The sequence below is a fragment of the Astatotilapia calliptera genome, chromosome 20, assembly GCF_900246225.1.
Source record: "Astatotilapia calliptera chromosome 20, fAstCal1.2, whole genome shotgun sequence".
NCBI lineage: Eukaryota > Metazoa > Chordata > Actinopteri > Cichliformes > Cichlidae > Astatotilapia > Astatotilapia calliptera.
In genome coordinates this window covers 16,901,144-16,923,177 of record NC_039321.1, presented here as the reverse complement: position 1 = coordinate 16,923,177, position 22,034 = coordinate 16,901,144, and the positions used below count along the sequence as shown (strand labels likewise).

General features: G+C 40.0%; 1 protein-coding gene across 1 annotated transcript in view; it reads right to left on the bottom strand.

The window, feature by feature from the left end:
* Positions 1–22,034, bottom strand: part of klhdc8b (kelch domain containing 8B) — a 259,550-nt gene that overhangs the window by 70,165 nt on the left and 167,351 nt on the right. Inside the window, exons 3-4 of the mRNA XM_026154336.1 lie at positions 20,808–20,972; positions 10,942–11,166 (exon numbers count right to left, since the gene is read on the bottom strand). Of these exons, the coding sequence (XP_026010121.1) occupies positions 10,942–11,166; positions 20,808–20,972 (390 nt within the window). The remainder of the gene's footprint in view (positions 1–10,941; positions 11,167–20,807; positions 20,973–22,034) is intronic.

Here is a 22,034-nt window from a genome sequence, read left to right as displayed (position 1 = left end):
AACACTGACCCCCTGAATTGAAACAGGGGTCAAGTGTTTCCTGGTCTTCCTGAAGTCCACGATCAGTTCCTTGGTCTTTGCCACGTTGAGCTGCAGATGATTCTGCTCACACCACGTGACAAAGGAGTCGACCACAGCCCGGTACTCTGTCTCATCATCCCTGCTGATGCATCCAACCACCGCAGAGTCATCAGAAAACTTCTGAAGATGGCATGTCTCTGTGCAGTGGCTGAAGTCTGTGGTGTAGAGGGTGAAGAGGAAGGGGGAGAGGACCGTTTCTAACTAGCTCCTGCATGAAGACTTGTTTTAGAAAACCTCAAACACACATAGCATAAAATAATTGTTGTATTTACTATAACGATCAATATGGTGCTTCTAACAAGTTGTTAGCCAACAATCATACCTCCAAAAAGCACCGGCTAATGACTTGTCCAACAAACGTCCTTAACCAATGAGCACACACCTGAATGACAGATATAAAGCCTCCTCTCTGAAATCACCAGAATCTCTGAAATGGGCCTAATGTTTTATTTAATATGAAGCAAAATGAGTGACTGAGAAACTTTTTATTGAGGTCAAGCCTGAGGCCTGTTTAGGACCACAAGTTCACAGCCCCCTGGTGGCCTTTAAAAAGAAGAAATGTTTAAGGCACTTTCACTTTGGCTTCACTCTCTAGAGCTGGAAGCTACATGCCTAGTTTTTATGTGTTTATGGCTGTTCCACAACTGCATCCCATTAGCATTACCTCTTTCACCTTTTTGTGGAAGTCAGGGCAAAGCTGATTCTATGTTGACTTTGTACACTGTTTTGTTATATGAACTGGTATTACACACACAAAAAGTTGGCAAATTTCAAAAATAGGGGCTGATTTGAGCGTGGCCTCAGAGCCAAGGCCTCAATTCTTCAAAGTCAAACCCATTAAACCTGAGCCGCTTCAGAGGGGCAAAAAGAGCCTTTGTTAACAGGAATCAGGGTTAGACTTGCTTGATTTGACACAAATGTACATACAGACAGTACTACACGCACACACACACACACACACACACACACACTGATCTTTTCACAAGGGAGCAGCAACATAATCCCCCACACATCCACACAAAGTGAAACACTTCCCTCCAGTTTCTCCAACACACATGTTCCCTTACAAACAGAAGAGAAAAACATAACAAAAACAATACCATAAAATGGGAAGCTGTGTAAAATGTAAATGAAAACAATGCAATAATCTGCAAATCTCACATTTGAATCCCATATTTTATTCACTGTAGCACTACTGAGCAAAAATCCATCAATGTTTGAGAACTGAGGAGATCAGTTCAGTCCCAATGATATCCTGTTCTTGTCTGATATTCCATTCTAGCCACGCAACAGTCCCGAGTCTTCTTTATTATGTTTTTTGTTTTATTATGCTTTAACTTCTTGAGCTCCAAGGGTCTTTCTGGGGTGTTAAATATAAGGGCAGGGGGCCAGAAGTGACCCGGCAAAGATTAAATCCGACAGAAAGAGGGAATACATTTTCACTTTTCAAATGTATTTTAATAGGTTTTAAAGCCTTTTCTACTGATAAAGACCTCCCTGTGGCTATTCATACTACACCAAAGTAAGAGAGTAATAGCTAAATAAGTAAATAACAGAAAAGTTCCTTCTTTTTTTTTCATTGTCTAAAATCTATATGTGTCTTTTGTAGTATCAGAAGTTTTAAAAAAATATATAAAATTGATAATTACTTCACAAAATTTACAATTTATTTATTTATCATTTTTAAAGTTTATAATTTCTGCACAGTGAGCTACATTAATTAAAGCCCAAAGAGTTGTGCTAACTGATTAACCATTAACTAGCAGCATTCCTTTATCATACAGAAAAGCTGATAGGTACTGTTATAATTTGCAGTTATTTTTCTTATATTAAGACATCTCAGGAATTAAATGTTTAGTTAAACTTCTTTAAACCGACAAAAAAGGAAACTTCACTGGTTCAGCTCATTTAAGAGGTGATGTAAAATGAGTTTGACATCGCTGCTCTAAATGTTCTCAGCTGGTGAAAGGTCTGCAGTGCAGACCTAAATCAGTTCAGCATACACACTCTTCTAGTAAGAAGCCATACAGTTTTTCCCTTTTCCTTGAAAAAAATAAAAATGTAAATGTTTAAGCATGAGCCCCACTAACAGCTGAACTGTAGCTAGTGGGCCTATTCCAGGGGTGCGGAACTTCCGGCCTCAATGAGGCAAATCACCCTGGGTCAAGATACCTGAATCAAATGATTAGTTCATTTCCAGGACTCTGGAAAACTTCAAGACATGTTGAGGAGATAATTTAGCCATTTAGATCAGCTGTGTTGGTTCAAGTACACATCTAAATCCTGCAGGACACCGGCCCTTGAGGCCTGGAGTTGCCCCATCCCTGGGCTATTCGATACTGTGTTATAATTCCTCTACCTGAGTACTTACTACAACTCACCTAATTCACCAAAGCACTTTTTTGTTCTCATGCTTAAATACTTTCACACTGTGATGAATGCATCAGAGAGCAACCTGGGCCTAGTATTTGCCTAAGGAAATTTGGTTGGAGCAGCCGGGGATTGAGCCACAGATAAATAGATGTCCAGTCTACCTCCTGAGCTACAGCAACCAGACTTTCAGACCAATTAGTTAATTTCTTTTCTTTCACTGAATAGAATTAAACAGGAAAAAAAGCTCAACAACAACTTAGAAACACAGCATTGGTCATGACTTCCACAACTACTTCTACACCCTTTATAATGTATTCTTTTTGAAACCCAGCACATATTAAGGTGAACCATCTGAGCATCAGTGCCTCTGCAGAGAAACTGCCACAGATTTCACTGTGAGTCTTGGTTTATCAAAGTAAAGACAAGAATGCTAAGTTAGTGATTAAATGCAAAGAATATTTGGCAGATTAGTCAAAGCTATAAAGACTCCAAAATTTAAAAATGTATTGCTTTCCACTTTGTGTCCAAAACACTGAAAATCTTGGCCTCAGTTAATAATATCTCTTTGTGTGTTCAATCTTTCTTTCAAAGTCCAAACTCAGCTTTCTTTTCATTCCGCAGCTCTTGAAAGCAGAATCAAATCACGACTCATTGCGGAGTAAGCGGCACTATGGTCATCTATTTATCTATCTACGACTATGAATCATCACAGCTTGACTGAGGATATTTTGAGACATTGCATTGCTGCATCTAACAGCATTTAAACTCTAGGGGACCCGTTTCAGTCTCTGAGGCTACTTGAGATTCAGTATGCACTTAGACATTTTTCAGTCATGCTGCTTGAAAAGGGCAGACTCTAGCCTTGAATTGAGCACTTACATATCCTACTTAATGCCCACACCATTGAGAATGCTTGCCATTTTGAGGGAACTGACCTCTTTATCTAGTTTGTTCCCAAAATTCCAAATAATCACACAAGAATCCTTGCTTACTATTTTTCTCATAGAAATCCAAAAAATTGTATTTGTACAGAATAAGATTTAACAGCATCATCTCTTGGCTTTCACAAGCACAGCCTGAACTCGCTATGACAACAACATTTCACTCTTCCAATAGTGATGATTATTATTATCAGATTAATTTACAATTAATAATCAATAATTAATAAAGAGTAATAACAATTTATTAATTTTACATTAGTTAAAATTCCCTAATTTCCAGTCCAATACTTTTTGAGCTCAGTGATTCTAGCTTTGCATGATTTGCAGTTCAAAACATGTTCAGGCATCTTTGTTGCATCCTTTCAGGTCATCAAGTGTGTGACACAAGCAAAGAGTAGAAAAAACTGTCAGAAACCAAATGTTCAGAGTCTAAAGCAAGAGCTTCTCACTCAGAGGCATTCACTGTGCATGATGACATCATTATGTGATGCTTTGGCCATATGAGCATCCACAGCCGTAATAGCATTAACAGAAAAAAAGAAAAATCACAGTAGCCCCCATTTAGGGTTTTTGAAGCCTGACATTGGTATTTTGACAACAGAAACTCAGCTGTCTCAACATCATCTTTTGGTTCCGTCAAACAAGAGTAAACCCACGATGGGAGCTCTGTTACAGCTGGTGCTTGTCTGGTCATTGCATTTCATTTCAAATGCTGTATTATCACCAGTGTTGGGGAGTAACGGAATACATGTACCGCCGTTACGTATTTAAAATACAAAATATGACTAACTGTATTCCGTTACAGTTACCGTTTAAAAAGCTGGTATTCAGAATACAGTTACTTTGTTGAAATAAATGGATTACACTGGGGTACTTTCCTGTTTCATTTTGTCGCGGGTCAGGACTGTTTGGGTTTTGTTTGACAGCTACGTTCTGTTGTTCCAGGCGGCAGCGTTACGGTTGCCATGGTTACAGGGCGACACGCTCTCTCTCTCTCTGCGACTGTGTGTTTCCTGGGTGAGAGAGTGCCTTTTCGTTGTTATTGTTGTGCTAAGCTAACAGGCAGAAGGCTACAAGCATAGCTCTAAAGAATGTAGCATCATGGGCAGTGTAGTCCGTGCTGCAGGGAGAATGGACTGCCATACACGTTATGGGTCTGTGAGCGCGAGGAGGGAGAAAAAGGGGAGTGGAAAGGTACGAGTTGTCATCGAGGAAAAACGGGAGCTGGAAGCATGTAAATATAATAATAACCACTGCAGCCAAGAAGAGTGCCTGACGAACCCAGTTGTAAGTAAGCTATTAAGACTCGACTGTACACCGTGTTCGTGTTTTCCTCCGAAACAATAAGTTCCGTTGGAGCAGCCTTTCAACGCCTCTCTCTGTCTCTCGCAAGAAAAGTTGACCCACACAACAAAGTAAAGCTAGTTTTCGGCTACGAGCCGACAGGGACCCCGCCGTATTAGTCAGAGGTCCCTTTACTACAGTTCGGAGTCGCGGACCTTCAGTAATAGTAATAAATCACACAGCAATAGTACATTCACGTTGTTGTAAAAAGCATGATAATATATTAAGTAGTCCAAAGTATTCAGAATACGTTACTCTCATTGAGTAACGTAACGGAATACATTACAGAATACATTTTGGGGCATGTATTCTGTATTCTGTAATGGAATACATTTTAAAAGTAACCTTCCCAACACTGATTATCACAAACAGATTGCATGCACTTACATGCTAGCTTGCTTCCTTGCATCATAACTTGATAACAGTCTGATAGGGGATTACTGTTCTATTGCAATTGTGATGCGTCATTGTCCATTATCTTTTCATTTAGCTTAGACAAATGTGCTAAATCAAGGTTCAAGGTTCTTTATTTGTCACATGCATAGTTATACAAGTATAACACACAGTCCTCGACATGTGCAAAAATGGGGGGGGGGGGGGGGGGGGGTAGAGGAAGAACATTATATATATATATAGTATATACATTGGGTGAATGTGCAGTAGTAGCAGCAAGCAGGTGAATTCTGTACATTAATATGAATAGACATCTGACTATTTTACAGGATAGACAATATAAACATATTTAAAATTAAAGGAATTGAAATGTACATTGTGCCTTGGTTTAGAGTGTCTGGAAGAGAGTCCTGTCTCAGTCAATTATAGATGATGTGAGAGATGATGTGTTGTACTGTGTGCAACTATGATCTTAAATTACTTTTTTCCTCAATTTTTTGCACTTATTTTCAATCAATGGGGATGGCTACTCCAGTCTGCATGTCAAGCATCCTTGGGCAAGATACTAACCCAAGTTACTCTCCGATGCATTCATCGGAGTATGAATGTGCTTGAATGTAGTTAGAAAGCACTCAGTATAGAGAAAGTGCTTGAGAGAACGGGTGTGATTGGGTGAATGTGGCATGTTGTATAGAGCGGTTTGAGTACTCTGCGAGAGCAGAAAAGTGCTATATAGGAATCAGTCCATTTACCATCAATCACTACTTTTCTTTGTTCCTTTGAAGAAAAAGAAGAAGGAGTGGTGAAGACGAGGAAAATGTTTTTGTCACATCATGTTTTGGCCTTTTGGTCTCTTTTTACTTGACATGGTGTAGTTCTTTATCAAAAACTGGTCTGCCAAAGACGTAAAAAAAAACAACCTAATTTAAATTACATGACTCCAGTTCATCAGTTTTTATTGTAAATATATAAATATTTATAGTAATTTAACCCATGGCTACCATGGCTATCATGGCTCTCTGGGCCATGGGTAACAGTTTTAGAATCACTGATGTAGTGTATATTGTCATGCGCCGCGGCGCGCGTGCACAAAAGGATCCGGACGCAAACTAGGGAGCTAAACAAGGAACTAAAAACCGGGGGAAACAATGACACGAGGAAGCCGGGATCGGGACCGTGGGAGCTCGGGAGGGAAGTGTGGCAGTCCGTGAGCAGGAAGTCCGTGGGGATAGCGAATGGGCCAGATGATGCACCGAGTGATCCAGTTGAGCCGGAGGACAGGCAGGTGGCAGACGCCGAGTCAAAACCTGGACACAAGTTCCAACACAGTTCCAACCAGAAGTGAATGCACGCTTTCGTGGAAGTCTAGTTACCACTGTGGGGTGACTAACGGACTGGCGTGGAGCATCCGTCAGCGCCGGGTTAAGTAGATCTTCATGTAATCACCGCAATGGAGAGCAGGTGTGCCACACCCCCAGCCCGGGGGTGTAGCTACCCGAGCATCACGCATTCCACAGTCACAGGACCACGGACCATGACAGTATATACAACAATATGAAAGTATAAAAATGGTAAAAGATATATAATAAATTATGAAAGAAAGCAAAAAAGGCAAAGCAATCACACACACACACACACACACACACACACACATATATATATATATATATATATATATATATATATATATATATATATATATATATATAAAGCGAGATGACAGCTAAAGACCATGTTTCTCACATGATTGAAATGTCACATTTGAAAGGGTTCTCATGAATTGCAAGGTGACAGTGTTTGAATCATCATCTGTCACCGAAGGCACACAAACAGATCTCGGCTTTATCTGCAGAAGAACAAATGACTGATGCAGCTGGCTTCACATCCTGCAATAAACGTCTACAAATCAGATTGACAGTCAGTATAACATTGCACTTAAACCACAAGCTCCCTGCTGAATGTAAGTGCCAGAGAAATATGCATATATGAAAGATTGTTTATGGCAATATTGCTGCTTAGTTTCAACATGACATCAAACCCCTTAACTTTACTTAAAATGTGTGGATTTTGAGGATACACGAACTGTTTGTGCTATATTAAAAACGTTTCACTCAGCTTTCACCCTTCTGTAACATCAAATATCTCATTTGCCTACAACAGACTTAATTACAGCTTAATAGTATATGTGAGGAGCCACACTCTGATTTCATGCTTCAAATGGGATTTGGAGCATATGTTATAATCCTTGCACAAAATCACTAAATAACAATATGGGTTAATTAAAGCTTATATCCCACATAATCCTAATGATTCACTCTGTTTTGACTCCTGAGGTATTAATAAAGCAAAAAATTAAAATCATTGACAGATTTGCAGCAGCTAAGGGCACCTTTAAGCGCCTGAAGTGTTTTCATTACTCAAATCAGATTTATTGCCAACATTGCACACATGCATTTGTTCAGTCATGTTTTATGCAGCAACATTTAAAGTGAGTCAATCGACAAACCGTGTGGTAGAAGCATTTGCCCATTTCTTTCACTGGTCAGGATTCAGCAGCATCATCATCAACAGTGCGGATTTGATTTGATATGATCTGACTCAACTAATGTATAATCTTCCCATATTTGGGCTGCTTTGTATTCCCCATTCCAAGTGCTCCAGGGTGGCATAGCACACACTGTGAGATACCCAACCACTGATTCCATTAGGCTGTTTACCAGGCAGCTTCTCCTTCTTATCTACTGAAATTATTCAAGCATACAGGAATTCATAAAGCAGAGTAACTGGACTGCTTTGTCTGAATTACTCCTGGGTGGGTATATCTCAAATGGCTCTGCAGTGGTCTAGGTCATGTCTGAACATTTTCTAGTGTTCATTGGTGGCCACAGCTCCTCTTGTTCTATTCCTCAGAAGGGTCCCTCATCATATATGCTCCCTGTTGAACACATAACATAACATTTCCTTCCATGGGTCCTATACCAGCGGTACCCAACTTTTTTTGCACCACAGACTGGCTTATATCTGACAATAGAAACCTTGAAAACTATAAATTTACACCTGAACCTCAACTCGTACTGGTCTGTGGCCTGGCTTGTGGACCGCTGTCCTATACAATTTAAGTTAGGGCATGACTATTTGAGCAGCCATCCATTGTGCCACAGTTTCAAATAATGGAGTAGAAGAAAGAATGTGAATATTGTTTACCCTAACACTAGCACAACACAGCAGTATCCATAACACGAACTGCACATTAGGTGAGCTTATATGGAGGTGAGTATCCTGCTTACAGTCAAGTTCTGAAGCACTCCATTCCTGTGTTTATGTTAGTTTTAAACAAAATGACATTTAAGCCTGTAAGCTGCAGCATTTTGAAAGAAACCAGGATACCGCTGCATGTATACATTGTATTCAGACAAGATCCTATACACCTTAAGCCAGCTGAGGTATGATAACACAGACCACAGCAGCAAAAAGGAACTGAGAAAGAAACTGGTGTCTCGAATTATGATGTTTTGTACTTATGCTTGATGTCTATCAAGCATAAGTACATGAAGTGCTCTAAAAGTGGACTTGGAACTTTAGTTACCTCAACTGGAGAAAGTACTTTATTAAACCAGGCTTGCATTTGTAGTCCCTTCATTGTAGTAAAAAGCCTTGTTTCTCTCTGTTCCTGTTTGACACATTAAACTTATTGCATTTTGTGATAATACTAAACATCCTGTAGCCTTTTCATATTAAAGGAGAGATCCTTCTTTACTTAATCAGACACTATTAAAGGACGGTGAAGCAAAGCCATTTTCAAAACATTAAAACACTACACTAAAATAATGAAAGCATTATATTGTTAACGCACTAAAATTAATTCTCACTCCTGCTGCCGTCCCGCTGAAGTCACTGTTCGTCATTCCTTTGTGTGCGTGTGTGTGTTTTAATCACTGAAATGAAGAACATTTGCTCCATATGTTTGATCTTAACCAGCCGGAGAGAAATGCAAGTTGTTGATGGTTTAATGTGCTGCACATGAGCAGGTAATTAGCTGTGCAAACTGATCGTAGCTGTGCAAATTTGTTTGGCAGCTCATTTAACAAGCTAAGGTGCAGAAAGAAAAGCCCGATAAGAAGGCTTCAGCTGGAAGGATGTGAGTAGTTTTTTAAAGTTTTGTGTGTTATGTGAGGCTGACACGTGGTTCATTCTAACTATCTGCCTTTGCTGTGACACAAGACTGAAATGACAACAGTATATGTTAAAATAACGCAATATAAGGCTCCATAATTTAGAATATTCCTGACATTTTCAATAATTCACATACATAAATACATAATTTGTTATATTATCATTGCAAGTATGTGTGTGTGATTTTTCCTTATTTATTTATTCTTTGTTTGTTTTATTTTTTCTTTATGAAAGGAAGCATATGTTTGTGCTTATATCTGTTTAATCTATCTTTTAAACTTTTATGCAATTTCTCCTTTTTAAAGGCACAGTGTGTAAAATTTGTCCACCACAATATACAGGTACATTTAGTAAAGAGAAAGTAAGAGTAAGAGAAAAAAATACTATACAAAAATCAATACATTTCAATATCACTACCGTTCTGATTCATTTACATATTGAAAGGGAGTGGGAAGAGCACTCCACATGTCTGTTGATTGCCGTAAACTGAATTCTGTTTTTTCACATCCCAGTTCAAATGCATTTGCCACTGTAAGACAAATGTCATTTACCTCAGCTGTCAATATGACTGCAGTGTCAATTTGTCCGGTGTCCTGGGAGTCCGCTATAAGTCAGCGTGTCATCGAAATTGATGACAAATTGATGACAAACTGATTACAGCGATACCGAGGTGAGTTGTTGAGGATATCCTGAACATTTCTGTCAGTAAGCACTGCTGTTAGCTGCTGTTAGCTGGGATTATTGAAACTTTCTTTGAAGTGGATCTACCAATGATAGACTCAGGCACTTAGCGAATAAACTCTCTTATGATGTGAGAATGTAATCAAATTGTTTTTCAGAGGAAAAATGTGATTTTTAGGATACTCAAACCTAATGTTAGCCGCCATAATGTTAACTTACAACCTTCTTGTTGTTCTTTAGCCAACTCATTGTCACCTGTCCGGAGATGGGAGAATTTTGTGTCTGATCTGCTGACAATAAGTAATTGCCACAATATGAGACATAAATAGGCATGTTTATGCACATTTTCATGTGTTAGAGCCATGAGCTCAGTTCATTATATAATGCTTGAAGTGAGAAAGATGAGGAGGTGGAAAATGAGGGAGGAAGAGAAAGAAATTATGTAAATATACATGTCCAGTCTGCATGCCAAGTGTCCTTGGGCAATATACTAACCCCATGTTGTTCTCCGGTGCATCAACTGGAGTATGAATGTATGTGGATAAAAATTAGGAAGCACTTAGAAACAGTAGAAAAGGGTGCATTGTGCAAACTGATATGAATGGGTGAATGTACAAGTTGTGTAAAGCGCTTTGAGTGCTCAAGACAGAGTAGAAAAGCTCTATATAAGAACCATTTACCTTATTTGCGGTGGTCAGGCAGGTATAGCACTATTGGACAGGTAGAAAATTTTACAAAATACTTGCCATCTAACTATAATGGGCTAATCTCCAATACTCAAACCCATTTAAAGAGAGTGAAAGAGAGAGTGAAAGCATCAAAACCGCTGCCTAACCAGTTTAATGGATCACCCAGAAAGCTCCTGCTCCTTCAGGCTGTATTTCATCCCTTGAGTTCGACCTTAAAAATGTCATCTTAAACTCATGACTTCCTTCAGGATTAAATAACAGCTTACCTTGATCCAGATCATACTCTTCCGTGGTGCTGACAAAGTGAGGTCTGGAGTAAAAGTTATGCGGCCCCGGCTGCTGGAGGCCCCCAAGGCTGAAGAGGCTTCGCTCATTTGAAGCACAGCAGGAAAAGACCCTCCGGCTGGGGATGCAGGAATAACGTGTCCAGCTCTTCATCTCCAGGTCAAAAGCCTCCAGTGCTGTCACCGGCATCTTTCCCTGGCGACCACCTGGAGGAGAGGGGAGAGAGATTCAATGAATTTATGATTATGACAAAGCTTTACAATTACAAGAGATTCTATTAAAATCCAGAGAAGTGAAATGTGAGCAAACTGACAAAGTCACCTGTGTATTATCATGAAGACATGGAAACTGCATGCCCCTTCTCATAAATGAAATATATTCCCAGAAATATTATCATGTGCACAAACAACAAGCCAAGGACAAATGCAAATTTTCTGTGTGACACTGTTTGTCCCTGTTTCCATTTCCTGTTTCATTGCTTTTTAATCCCCAGTGCCTGTCACATAGTTTCCTTGGCATTTATGTCAAAGTCTAGCGAGTGCACAGACCAGCGCTGGGACCACATTTCATTTTGGGCTGAAAGGAGAGCACAGCAGCAGGGAGCTCCCCTAGGACACTTAGGAGTTGTTTACTTCCACAAATCATAACTTAACCTTGTAAAATACGACTACAAGGGGAAGGCAAGCTTTGTGAGACAGAGAGAGAGAGAGAGAGCCTGCGTGGAGCGGGCAGTAAGAGTTTGAATGATGGGAACAGGGGGGTTGAAAGCAGCGCAGCACTGTGGGGGCCAGGGGTGAGAGGCAAATAGGGAGGGAGGCAGCGGAAAAAGAAGGGGGAAATGTAAAGAATATGAGAGAGTGACAGAGAAATTATAGAAAGCATTATAGAAAGAGAAAAACAGAATGTGGAGGAGTGAGAGAAGAAAGTGGAAGAGGGTCAGCTGGAGTGGGCAGAGTGGCAGAGAGATCGATAGCAGTAGCGAGACAAAGAGTCGAACTGTGTGGGAAGCATTACATGTGAGAAAAAGAGATTCCATGCAAAAGATTTGGTTGATTGGAGCAGAATCTACTGTGTATGGTTTTCCTTGAGAGTACATAGTTCACATATGGTTTTAGTGTTGCTGCAATACTCCACAGACTAACATTTTGGCAAAAGTGTAAAACAGAGAATCTGGACTGCTGCACTACTGAAGGAGACAGCTTTTGCACAAATCTACATATAATCACGGGTCTGAGCTGCATTCTAAACCAAATTCAGCTCAGCAAAAATAAGCCATCTGTATAATCTATATAACAGATGTATCTCTGTTATGTAGATTATACATACAGTGGGGCAAAAAAGTATTTAGTCAGCCACCGATTGTGCAAGTTCCCCCACTTAAAATTATGAGGTCAGTAATTTGCACCAGAGGTACACTTCAACTGTGAGAGACAGAATGTGAAAAAAAAATCCATGAATTCACATGGTAGGATTTGTAAAGACTTTATTCGTAAATTAGGGTGGAAAATAAGTATTTGGTCACCTCAAACAAGGAAAATCTCTGGCTCTCACAGACCTGTAATGTCTTCTGTAAGAAGCTTTTCTGTCCCCCACTCGTTACCTGTATGAATGGCACCTGTTTGAACTCATCTGTATAAAAGACACCTGTCCACAGCCTCAAACAGTCAGACTCCAAACTCTGCCATGGCCAAGACCAAAGAGCTTTCGAAGGACACCAGGAAAAGTATTGTAGACCTGCACCAGACTGGGAAGAGTGAATCTACAATAGGCAAGCAGCTTGGTGTGAAAAAATCAACTGTGGGAGCAATCATCAGAAAATGGAAGACATACAAGACCACTGATAATCTCCCTCGATCTGGGGCTCCACGCAAGATCTCATCCCGTGGGGTCAAAATGATCATGAGAACGGTGAGCAAAGATCACAGAACCACACGGGGGGACCTGGTGAATGACCTGCAGAGAGCTGGGACCAAAGTAACAAAGGTCACCATCAGTAACACACTACAACGGCAGGGAATCAAATCCCGCAGTGCCAGACGTGTTCCGCTGCTGAAGCCAGTGCATGTCCAGGCCCGTCTGAAGTTTGCCAGAGAGCACATGGATGATACAGCAGAGGATTGGGAGAATGTCATGTGGTCAGATGAAACCAAAGTAGAACTTTTTGGTATAAACTCAACTCGTCGTGTTTGGAGGAAGGAGAATACTGAGTTGCATCCCAAGAACACCATACCTACTGTGAAGCATGGGGGTGGAAACATCATGCTATGGGGCTGTTTTTCTGCCAAGGGGATAGGACGACTGATCCGTGTTAAGGACAGAATGAATGGGGCCATGTATCGTGAGATTTTGAGCCAAAACCTCCTTCCATCAGTGAGAACTTTGAAGATGAAACGAGGCTGGGTCTTCCAACATGACAATGATCCAAAACACACCGCCCGGGCAACAAAGGAGTGGCTCCGTAAGAAGCATTTGAAAGTCCTGGAGTGGCCTAGCCAGTCTCCAGACCTCAACCCCATAGAAAATCTGTGGCGGGAGTTGAAAGTCCGTGTTGCTCGGCAACAGCCCCAAAGCATCACTGCTCTCGAGAAGATCTGCATGGAGGAATGGGCCAAAATACCAGCTACTGTGTGTGCAAACCTGGTAAAGACCTATAGTAAACGTTTGACCTCTGTTATTGCCAACAAAGGTTGTGTTACAAAGTATTGAGTTGTATTTTTGTTATTGACCAAATACTTATTATCCACCCTGATTTACGAATAAATTCTTTACAAATCCTACCATGTGGATTCATGGATTTTTTTTTCACATTCTGTCTCTCACAGTTGAAGTGTACCTCTGGTGCAAATTACTGACCTCTGTCATCATTTTAGGTGGGGGAACTTGCACAATCGGTGGCTGACTAAATACTATTTTGCCCCACTGTAACAGACAGAAATCTGGACAATAAAAAAAAAACAAAAAACAAAAGAATCCATTAGTCTTTAGCCCGTTGCTTCATGAGCCTCCATAGCTAAAGGTAGAAGCCAGCGCTAAGGTACAATCATATAGCGGGAGACCCATGCATAATCAGCCTTACTGTATTATTAATATTTTAATTTGTTCCATTTTCTTACTAGGTTCTTTTAACGAAGATGAATTACGGTTAATTGATTTTCTGAATAGCTCTTTTTTTATTAGCAACTTGGTTAATTGTTATGACTGACAGATGCTGAGAATGAAGGAGCTTTGCAGACCACCATTTGGGATCGGTATGTAAGAGCATCAAAGGACTGTTTCATGAACTGTGTGGTTCACTGTTGTCTGTTTCAACAGCTGACAAGCTCCAAACACAATTTATCTATGTATTATTTGTAGCTAGTTAGTGAGAAAATACTAATCCTGCTAATCATTAATAATCATTTTGTGAGCATCCACAACAGTCCTAGGGAGTGAAAGACCAATATCAGTAATACAAATACCAATCAATACCACATCTCCAACCAGTCACTACTGTACAGGTTAAAATTACAGTCTGTCACCAGTGGAAGACAACAAGCATCCATACTTTGGCTCTACATTTGTACAGAGACAGGAAAAAGTGAAATTACATCCATTAAAATATGTTAAAGTAGCAACAGTAAACTCCACCAACCTAATTAAACATTAGCTACCACTGAATCTGTGTCTGGGCTTTGTAACCATTTTAACATCAGAGCATTTTAAATTGGCATAATTAACATAGCAATTATTTAAAAAAAAGACTAAAGCATCCAAAACTAAAAAACTATTGCAAGCACCAAAACCTGCAGTGTATCAAATGGCCTCCTAAGGTGATATTAGTAGCGCATTCAGCATCACTGCTTACCAAGCTAGCCAGTATTGGCATAAGCTAAATTTCTCCAGGTATACTTTGTTGGTGAAATATGATCACACGTGATTTCAAATCCTAACCTTCAGACTTCTATATGATATTACACAGAGAATAAATGAATAGGTTGGGTCTCAGGTGGGTATCTGAAAAACATTAGCATGTTAGCACTGTAGATGTGCAGTAAAGTCGCAGTAAACATTTGGGTAAGGGTAACATAAAAATAACATAGTGGCAGAGGTGTGCTCCCTGGCTCAACTGCAGGGGAGGAGTGGTGCAGTGAGCTCAAGGGGGCAGTGCCGGGGAGGCAGGTGAGAACACAGCTGGCGGTGTTTGGACTGATGAGTCTTTTTTCCCCTTTTTAGTGAGGCAGGAGACGAGAGACGGGGTTGTTGGAAAAGCTGAGACCAGCGCTGACCAGACTGTGGGTTGTTGCATAAAGAACCCTAAATAAACGAGACATCTCTGAGCATAAACAATGTGTGTGTGGAGTGCATTCTACAAATGTGAATTATAGAGCCTTCCTTATTTTTTTAATATAACCAATACTATCGGTGTAGCAATATTAGCTATTTGCTGATCAAAACTGTCATGTCAATTGTCAACAAATTTAAAATTTAAAAGAAGTAAGGAGGAGACAGGAGATCCACCTTTAGCGCATAAATGACTAAATAAATACCTACACATTGTAAATCTTAAGGAAAACTGTTTGTTTCATGTGTTAAAAATAATTTACATAGACATTCATTAGAGCAAATATACTAATATACATTTTTCAGTTGTAGCTATTATTAACTAAAACATCTTGTTTAACTTTATTTTATGAGTAAGTTAGCTACTGCTGTGCCAGATTGCTGTTGTCCTCTTTCATATTGTTTGCTCTTTATTCATGTCCATTCTGTGTTCCACATTGGCTGATAAGGAATATATATTACATTGTGGTTCAGTAACAAATGGTTGAAATGGTATATGTATGTTGCTGTAAGCATTTCTCACTTTTGCCTCCAGCAGAAGCCAACACTTGGATGTCTCCCAAGCTGCCAATAAAAAAAGAATAAGCAGGAAAACTGCCGTGTAATGGTGTGCATTCTGAGATTTGTGATGTTTGTTGTTACAGTAATTCATCAGCTATCCAAGATTCTTACTGGGGGTGAAAGTACAGACTGCTGGCTAGTTAAACACCATTTATGATTTACTTGTTGGCCTGATGCAGTAAATTCAGTGGTAAAAATGAAGATGTTTGTTTTTGTCATGATTTAGATTCTTTATCATTATTTGCTGTTGATGAAGTGTGGTGCAGTATTCATCCAGTGCTGTGTGTGTTTTTACACTAGTGTATTTGTTTCACTGAATAATCTTTTTCGTCATCCTTCACTTTGCTGACAACTGTTTTTCAGCTGCACGTGTGCTGATTGCTAACCACGACGCTGCTGCAAAATCCTTGATGTGTACTGTGAACACATGTAGGCAGGTAGGCACACGAATTTCAAAGCGCTGGGACGCCTCGTGAGTTACGTCATTTGCCAGCAAGGCCACTGTTGACTGGGAACACAGGGAATTTAAATGAAAAGAGGTTCAAGCACCCGCTGAAGAGAACAACCCCCTCAAGTGCAGCAGCAGCTGTAGAAGCAGCATGAATGTGCAAGGTACGGTAAAGCTTTAACGCAATCCCAGCGAGAAGACATTACAGTCACAGAGAGAGAGAGAGAGACAGCTTAAAAAAACGGCATAAATTATTTATATTCTCTTCGTATATTACAAATTAGTCTGTGTCTAATGTGATATAATATGATTAAACTCCCATTTGTGCACAGACCACGTGGCTGCACTTTAGACTAGTCATCGCTCTCTGTCCCATGCACTTCCCGGCATCATTAGCTGCAGCCACACCAACATGAATGAGTTTACTCTTCTACTTAAAACTTAAAGATTTTCTTTGTTTGTTTTTGGATTTTTTTTGTTTATTTGTTTTTGTGGCTATTTTTACTATACCATGTGATTTTGTTGAAACTTAGGAGTTGGTTTTAAAGAAGAAGCCAATCTTTCCTCTTCTCCACTAAAGCAGCTGATATGCAAACATTTGTTGTCCAGGACACCAAGCAGAGGTGGAAAGTAGATGAAGTACACATATTTTGTTACTATAATTATTTAGAAGTGTCATATTTAATTGATATCTGTACTTCTGAATTTATTTTACATTATTTGCCATTTGTTTTTACTCACTACATTTTAACACAAAATCTCTACTTTCTGCTCCTCACAATTTTAAAACGGGAACGTTTCAATAAACTTTAAGACATGTGGTGGGAGTTATTATTTCCTGTCATAATATGCCTGCAAACATCAAACTGATTTTAAGTTAAATGAAGCAAACAATAACATACAAAAGACATCATTTATAGGACAATCTTCACAGGATAAAGTTAGCCTGATTCATTTGAGATAGTATTGAAGAGCATAAAGTGACTGCTTTTTTTTTAACACGTTATTTCAAATGCTGTATTTCTTACTGCTCAACAAATATCTGCAAACACGCAAACACTGTGCAGTTTGACATACGATGCCTGCTGCATAAAAGTACAAAAGTATTGTTGTGTGTTGGACCGGTGGCCGTGGTGTTGAGTGTTAGGTTACATCATAGGTAGCAGACACTGAATTACATTTAAGGTGCTATGCCATTTCTTATAATAATAATAATAATAATAATGGATTGGATTTATATAGCGCTTTTCTAGGCACCCAAAGCGCTTTACAATACCACTATTCATTCACTCTCACATTCATACACTGGTGGAGGCAAGCTACAGTTGTAGCCACAGCTGCCCTGGGGCAGACTGACAGAAGCGAGGCTGCCATATCGTGCCATCGGCCCCTCTGGCCAACACCAGTAGGCAAGTAGGGTAAAGTGTCTTGCCCAAGGACACAACGACCAGGACAGAGAGCCCAGGGATCGAACCGGCGACCTTCCGGTTACAGATGCGATCCCCAACCCCCTGAGCCATGATGCACTGCTAAAAGAGTGCAGAATGCGCCTGCACATCTGTTGTTTTTACGTGAATATAGAATTCGGTTTGCAGCCACATTGCCCAAATGTCGGCTTGTTTACCTGATGATGAAAGGGAGGTCACTTTGTGGCAGACAGCAATCATTTGTCAGGGTGATGGATGTTGTTGTTTGACCTGTGATAAACTGATTTCTTCACCATATATATATCAGTGTTACACTGAGTCATCAGATAAATGAACACCATCTGAACTCCACCTGCTTTGACCTCGTCTCTCTCTGTTTTCTCACACTTTATAACTCATGTGTGGGAGAGCTCATTACGAGGCAAACGGATATTCCCCAATTAATCTTTTAAAACACAGGAAACACTGATACAAGAAACACAGTGTCTCTTGTATCAGAACACTTTTGCATTGTTGTATTAATTTCACTTTTATTTGTTTTTCCATCAAGTCAAGCAAGATTAAAACTTATTAACTGACAAACTTCTACCTACCAACAGAACGTCAGTCCAATATTTATGCTCCATATACCTGAGATATAAGGGAAGCATCAGCTCAGCTTAAGGTACAAAAAGACCTTTAGGTGACTATTTAGGTCATTTACCCCCCTGATATGACCAATACCAGCAGTAGACATCAACCACCAACAATAAAGATCACTCTTATCCAGATATGTGACAAAACTGTTAGATTTAGGCACAGTCATTTGGTTTGGATTAAGAAATTGCTTCTTTGTTGCCAATAATAACAACATTACAGTAATATGCAGTATACCATAGCATAGGCTTCGGTTAATTTGTGGAAAAGTAATTATTAAGTAATAATTAAAAAGACTGGTTTGAAACAAAGGTCTCCATGTTACAGTGACCCATTAATCAACCCTCTTACAGCACAAGAGGACATGTGAATCTTTTGGGGGCATTTGACAGATGACTGCTGTGTCTCAAAACTCACAGAGTTCATTTGGAAATGAAATGTAAACACATTTTAAACACTAAAATTTTAAGTGTTGAAATAACCTCCAATTACTTTAAACAAAAAAATATTGATGGGTTACAAAGTCATTTCTAAGGTTTAGGGCGCTCGAGTAAATGACCGAGAAAGCCTTTATCCGTTAACTGGAAAACTTGAAACACTGGTGAAACTTCCCAGGAGTGGTCGGTCTGCCAAAATTACTCCAAGGATGCATCAGTGACTCATCCAGGAGGTCAGATAAGAACCCAGAACAACATTTAGATATATGTTGGCCGCACTTGTGTCAGCTAAGCTCAAAGTTCATGATTCAACAATAATTAAGAAACTGCACAAAAATGACATCCCTGTGGGAGGTCCAAGGGAAAAACCAATGAAAAAGACTAATTTCACATTCACTAAAAATCCATTGTAATGATGGGAACATGCTTTGTATTCATATCAAGAACTCCCTGAGTAAAGGTGGTTATCCCACCTGGACATTTGTTGTCTGGGAAGCTGGGAAGGCACCTAAAGAGAGCTCCAGGCAATCCAGAAGAGACAACTGCTGCCTAAGCACAAACCCTTAGTGATCCCTTATGTGTCAGGAGCATGGGAAAAGAGCTGAGATGCATTTTCTCTAAACACTCTGTGGCTTTCAAAACCTAAAACATGCTGCGCCAAAAATTGTCCACCCCAAGTATTCGGTCTCACGGCACAAACAGAGTAATGTAGTGTATGCTGTTAGGTGCCAGGAGGTTGCCATGCAACAACCTCTGGCTTTGCAGATGGCACAACACAGAATAGCCACCTTGTCAGACCAGGTCTCTGCAGTCTATTTACACCTACAGGCCAGTGGACACTCTTTCATTGATGAGGATGTGCACATCCAGGACAGGGAGGAACGCTGGTTTGAGCACAGAGTCAAAGAGACCATTTATGTGAAAAGCGAAAGACCATCTCTGAATGGAGGAGGGGGCCTAAGGCTACATCTTTCACCATCTTAAAATACTGTGATTGCAACCATTCCTCAACTATCTGTGAACGGTACTCATGGCCATTGATGATTGGTCTTTGATCATTGGTTGTTGATCGATGGTCATGCCATTTTGTATATTAATGATCAAGAAACAAACCTCCCAGCCCATTGTTTGGCACTGGTGCCAGTTTCAGTCCTTATGCAAATGTTCTGTTTAAAAGATTGGGGAAACCTGCAGTGAGCGGAGACTGAAGAAGTCACTTGGATGAGTGACGAAATGAACATACAGGCCTAGTATATTAAAATATGAATTTAATAAGAGGTACGTGAAATGATTAACTGTCAATATCAACTAGTGGTATTAAAATATGGATTAAACCTGAAGGTAGAATTTTGGCAAAACAGCAGGTTCAGACATCAGTCTTTGCTGAACCTGCACCTGTTCGCCTGTTCACCTGTTTTATTAGACCTGACATGGTCAGAGCTGCGTTCCCTGCTTACTCATTGTCACAGCTTTCCTTATTAATGTGTTTTTCATACTTCTTCTTTTCTACATCATGCATGATAGGCAGGGTGGTTTGCAAGAGGAAATTCATCTGTTACAAAGTTAAAGTACAGAAGCTTATTTAGTTGATAATGCTAGCTGTCTTTCTGATCTGAGCGTGGTAAAAGCAGACCAGCAGCAGTTTGTCCACAATGTGCATGTGCAAAGCACCAGAAAAATAACTGCTGGCCTCTTCCCCAGCTTCTGTCATTGTAAACAGGAGATAGACACACTCTCACAGACAGACAACTATACTTTGAGACTGATGTAAGAACAGCTTTCAGTAGAAATACCAAATGGTAACACAAGATGGCAGTGATCTAAAGGTTGGGTGCACATATTAAATGACAGTTAAGGAGCTTTAAGACAACGCTGTCTGAGACTAAAAGGAGAGAGATCAGCCTAATGGAGCACCACTGGCAGGAAGTCATGTATTTCTCTACAGCTTTAAGGTAAATGTCAGTATATGCTAACACGCACATGCTAGCAGTATAACATCTGCATGATGTATTTCCTACCCATCACGTAGATTTTGGTTCCTCTTACGAAGGGCGTGGCTCCATACCGCGGTGTGGGCATAGATGTCATTGGGTGCCATTGGTCCTTCTCTGCATCATACACCCTAACCAGGGCCTGTGGTGTTGTGTCTGCACCCATGCCCCCCAGCGCATACACTTTTCCATCTGCAGAGAGAAAAGAGAAAAAAAAGAGCTTATTAAGAGCTTTTTAAAGGATCTCATTACACTCTACTCTTAGTTCAACAGTGTTCAACTGTGGTCAGTATATTTGTTCTCAGCCTTGTTAAGCTAATGTGCAGTGAACTGAGGAAAAAACGCTGCCAACACCTCTCCGAAGGGCCAAGAGCTGCACTCTTTCATCTCGCCATTTCTGCTCTACCTGTCATGATGGCTATCCGTCTCATCCGTCTACAGTTATCCAAACAATCTGCAATATCTATATCAAAAAACTGCCACACGAACAACTTTTTTCCACAAGGACACACACAAACACTCCTAAATGCTGCAGTGTCATTACAGAAAGGCAAGGGGGAAAGAGAGGGGAAGTGCTGAGCCAGCAAAGAAGGTGCTCCTGGTGATATACTGCAGGAGAAGGGGAAGAAAGGAAGAGGGAAGAGAAAAGAGAACAAAACGTAACAGAACAGAACTGATGAGAGATGGAGATTAACAGCCCATTAGTGCTCTAAGAAGTCGTGACAACTTAAATGTGGAGAAAGAGAGGGGGACAAGACTAGAGGGAACAGAGCAACTCAGTGAGCCAAGCAGATGGTGAACCAAGGAAGCTGTGACTTAAACTGTGAAGAATAGAGCAATAATAAATATGTCACTCAGAATGCTATCCTCACACAGTTCAACACTTAGGACTGACTAAATCCTATTTTACTATTGTACATGGAACAAGTGGTGCAGCAAGAACACTGTCATTGTGCATATCATGTGGCAAGACTGGAGCAAATATATACATATATATAAATATATATATGTATATATATATTTCACTCTGACGTTGCAGGGCGTCGTATTGAAAAAAATTAAATGAGTGTTTTACTGCTTTCTCCATACCATTTATTATTAAATATTACTTTGAGCTTGGGTCCTTACAATGAAGGTCAAGGACAAATGCTTCCCCAACCTGGGTACCAATGTCCCTGAAGGTGTAGTATATTGTTGTAAAGTTTGAAGACCATTCATAAAAATATGACATTTTTACTTCTTTTTTTTTTTTAC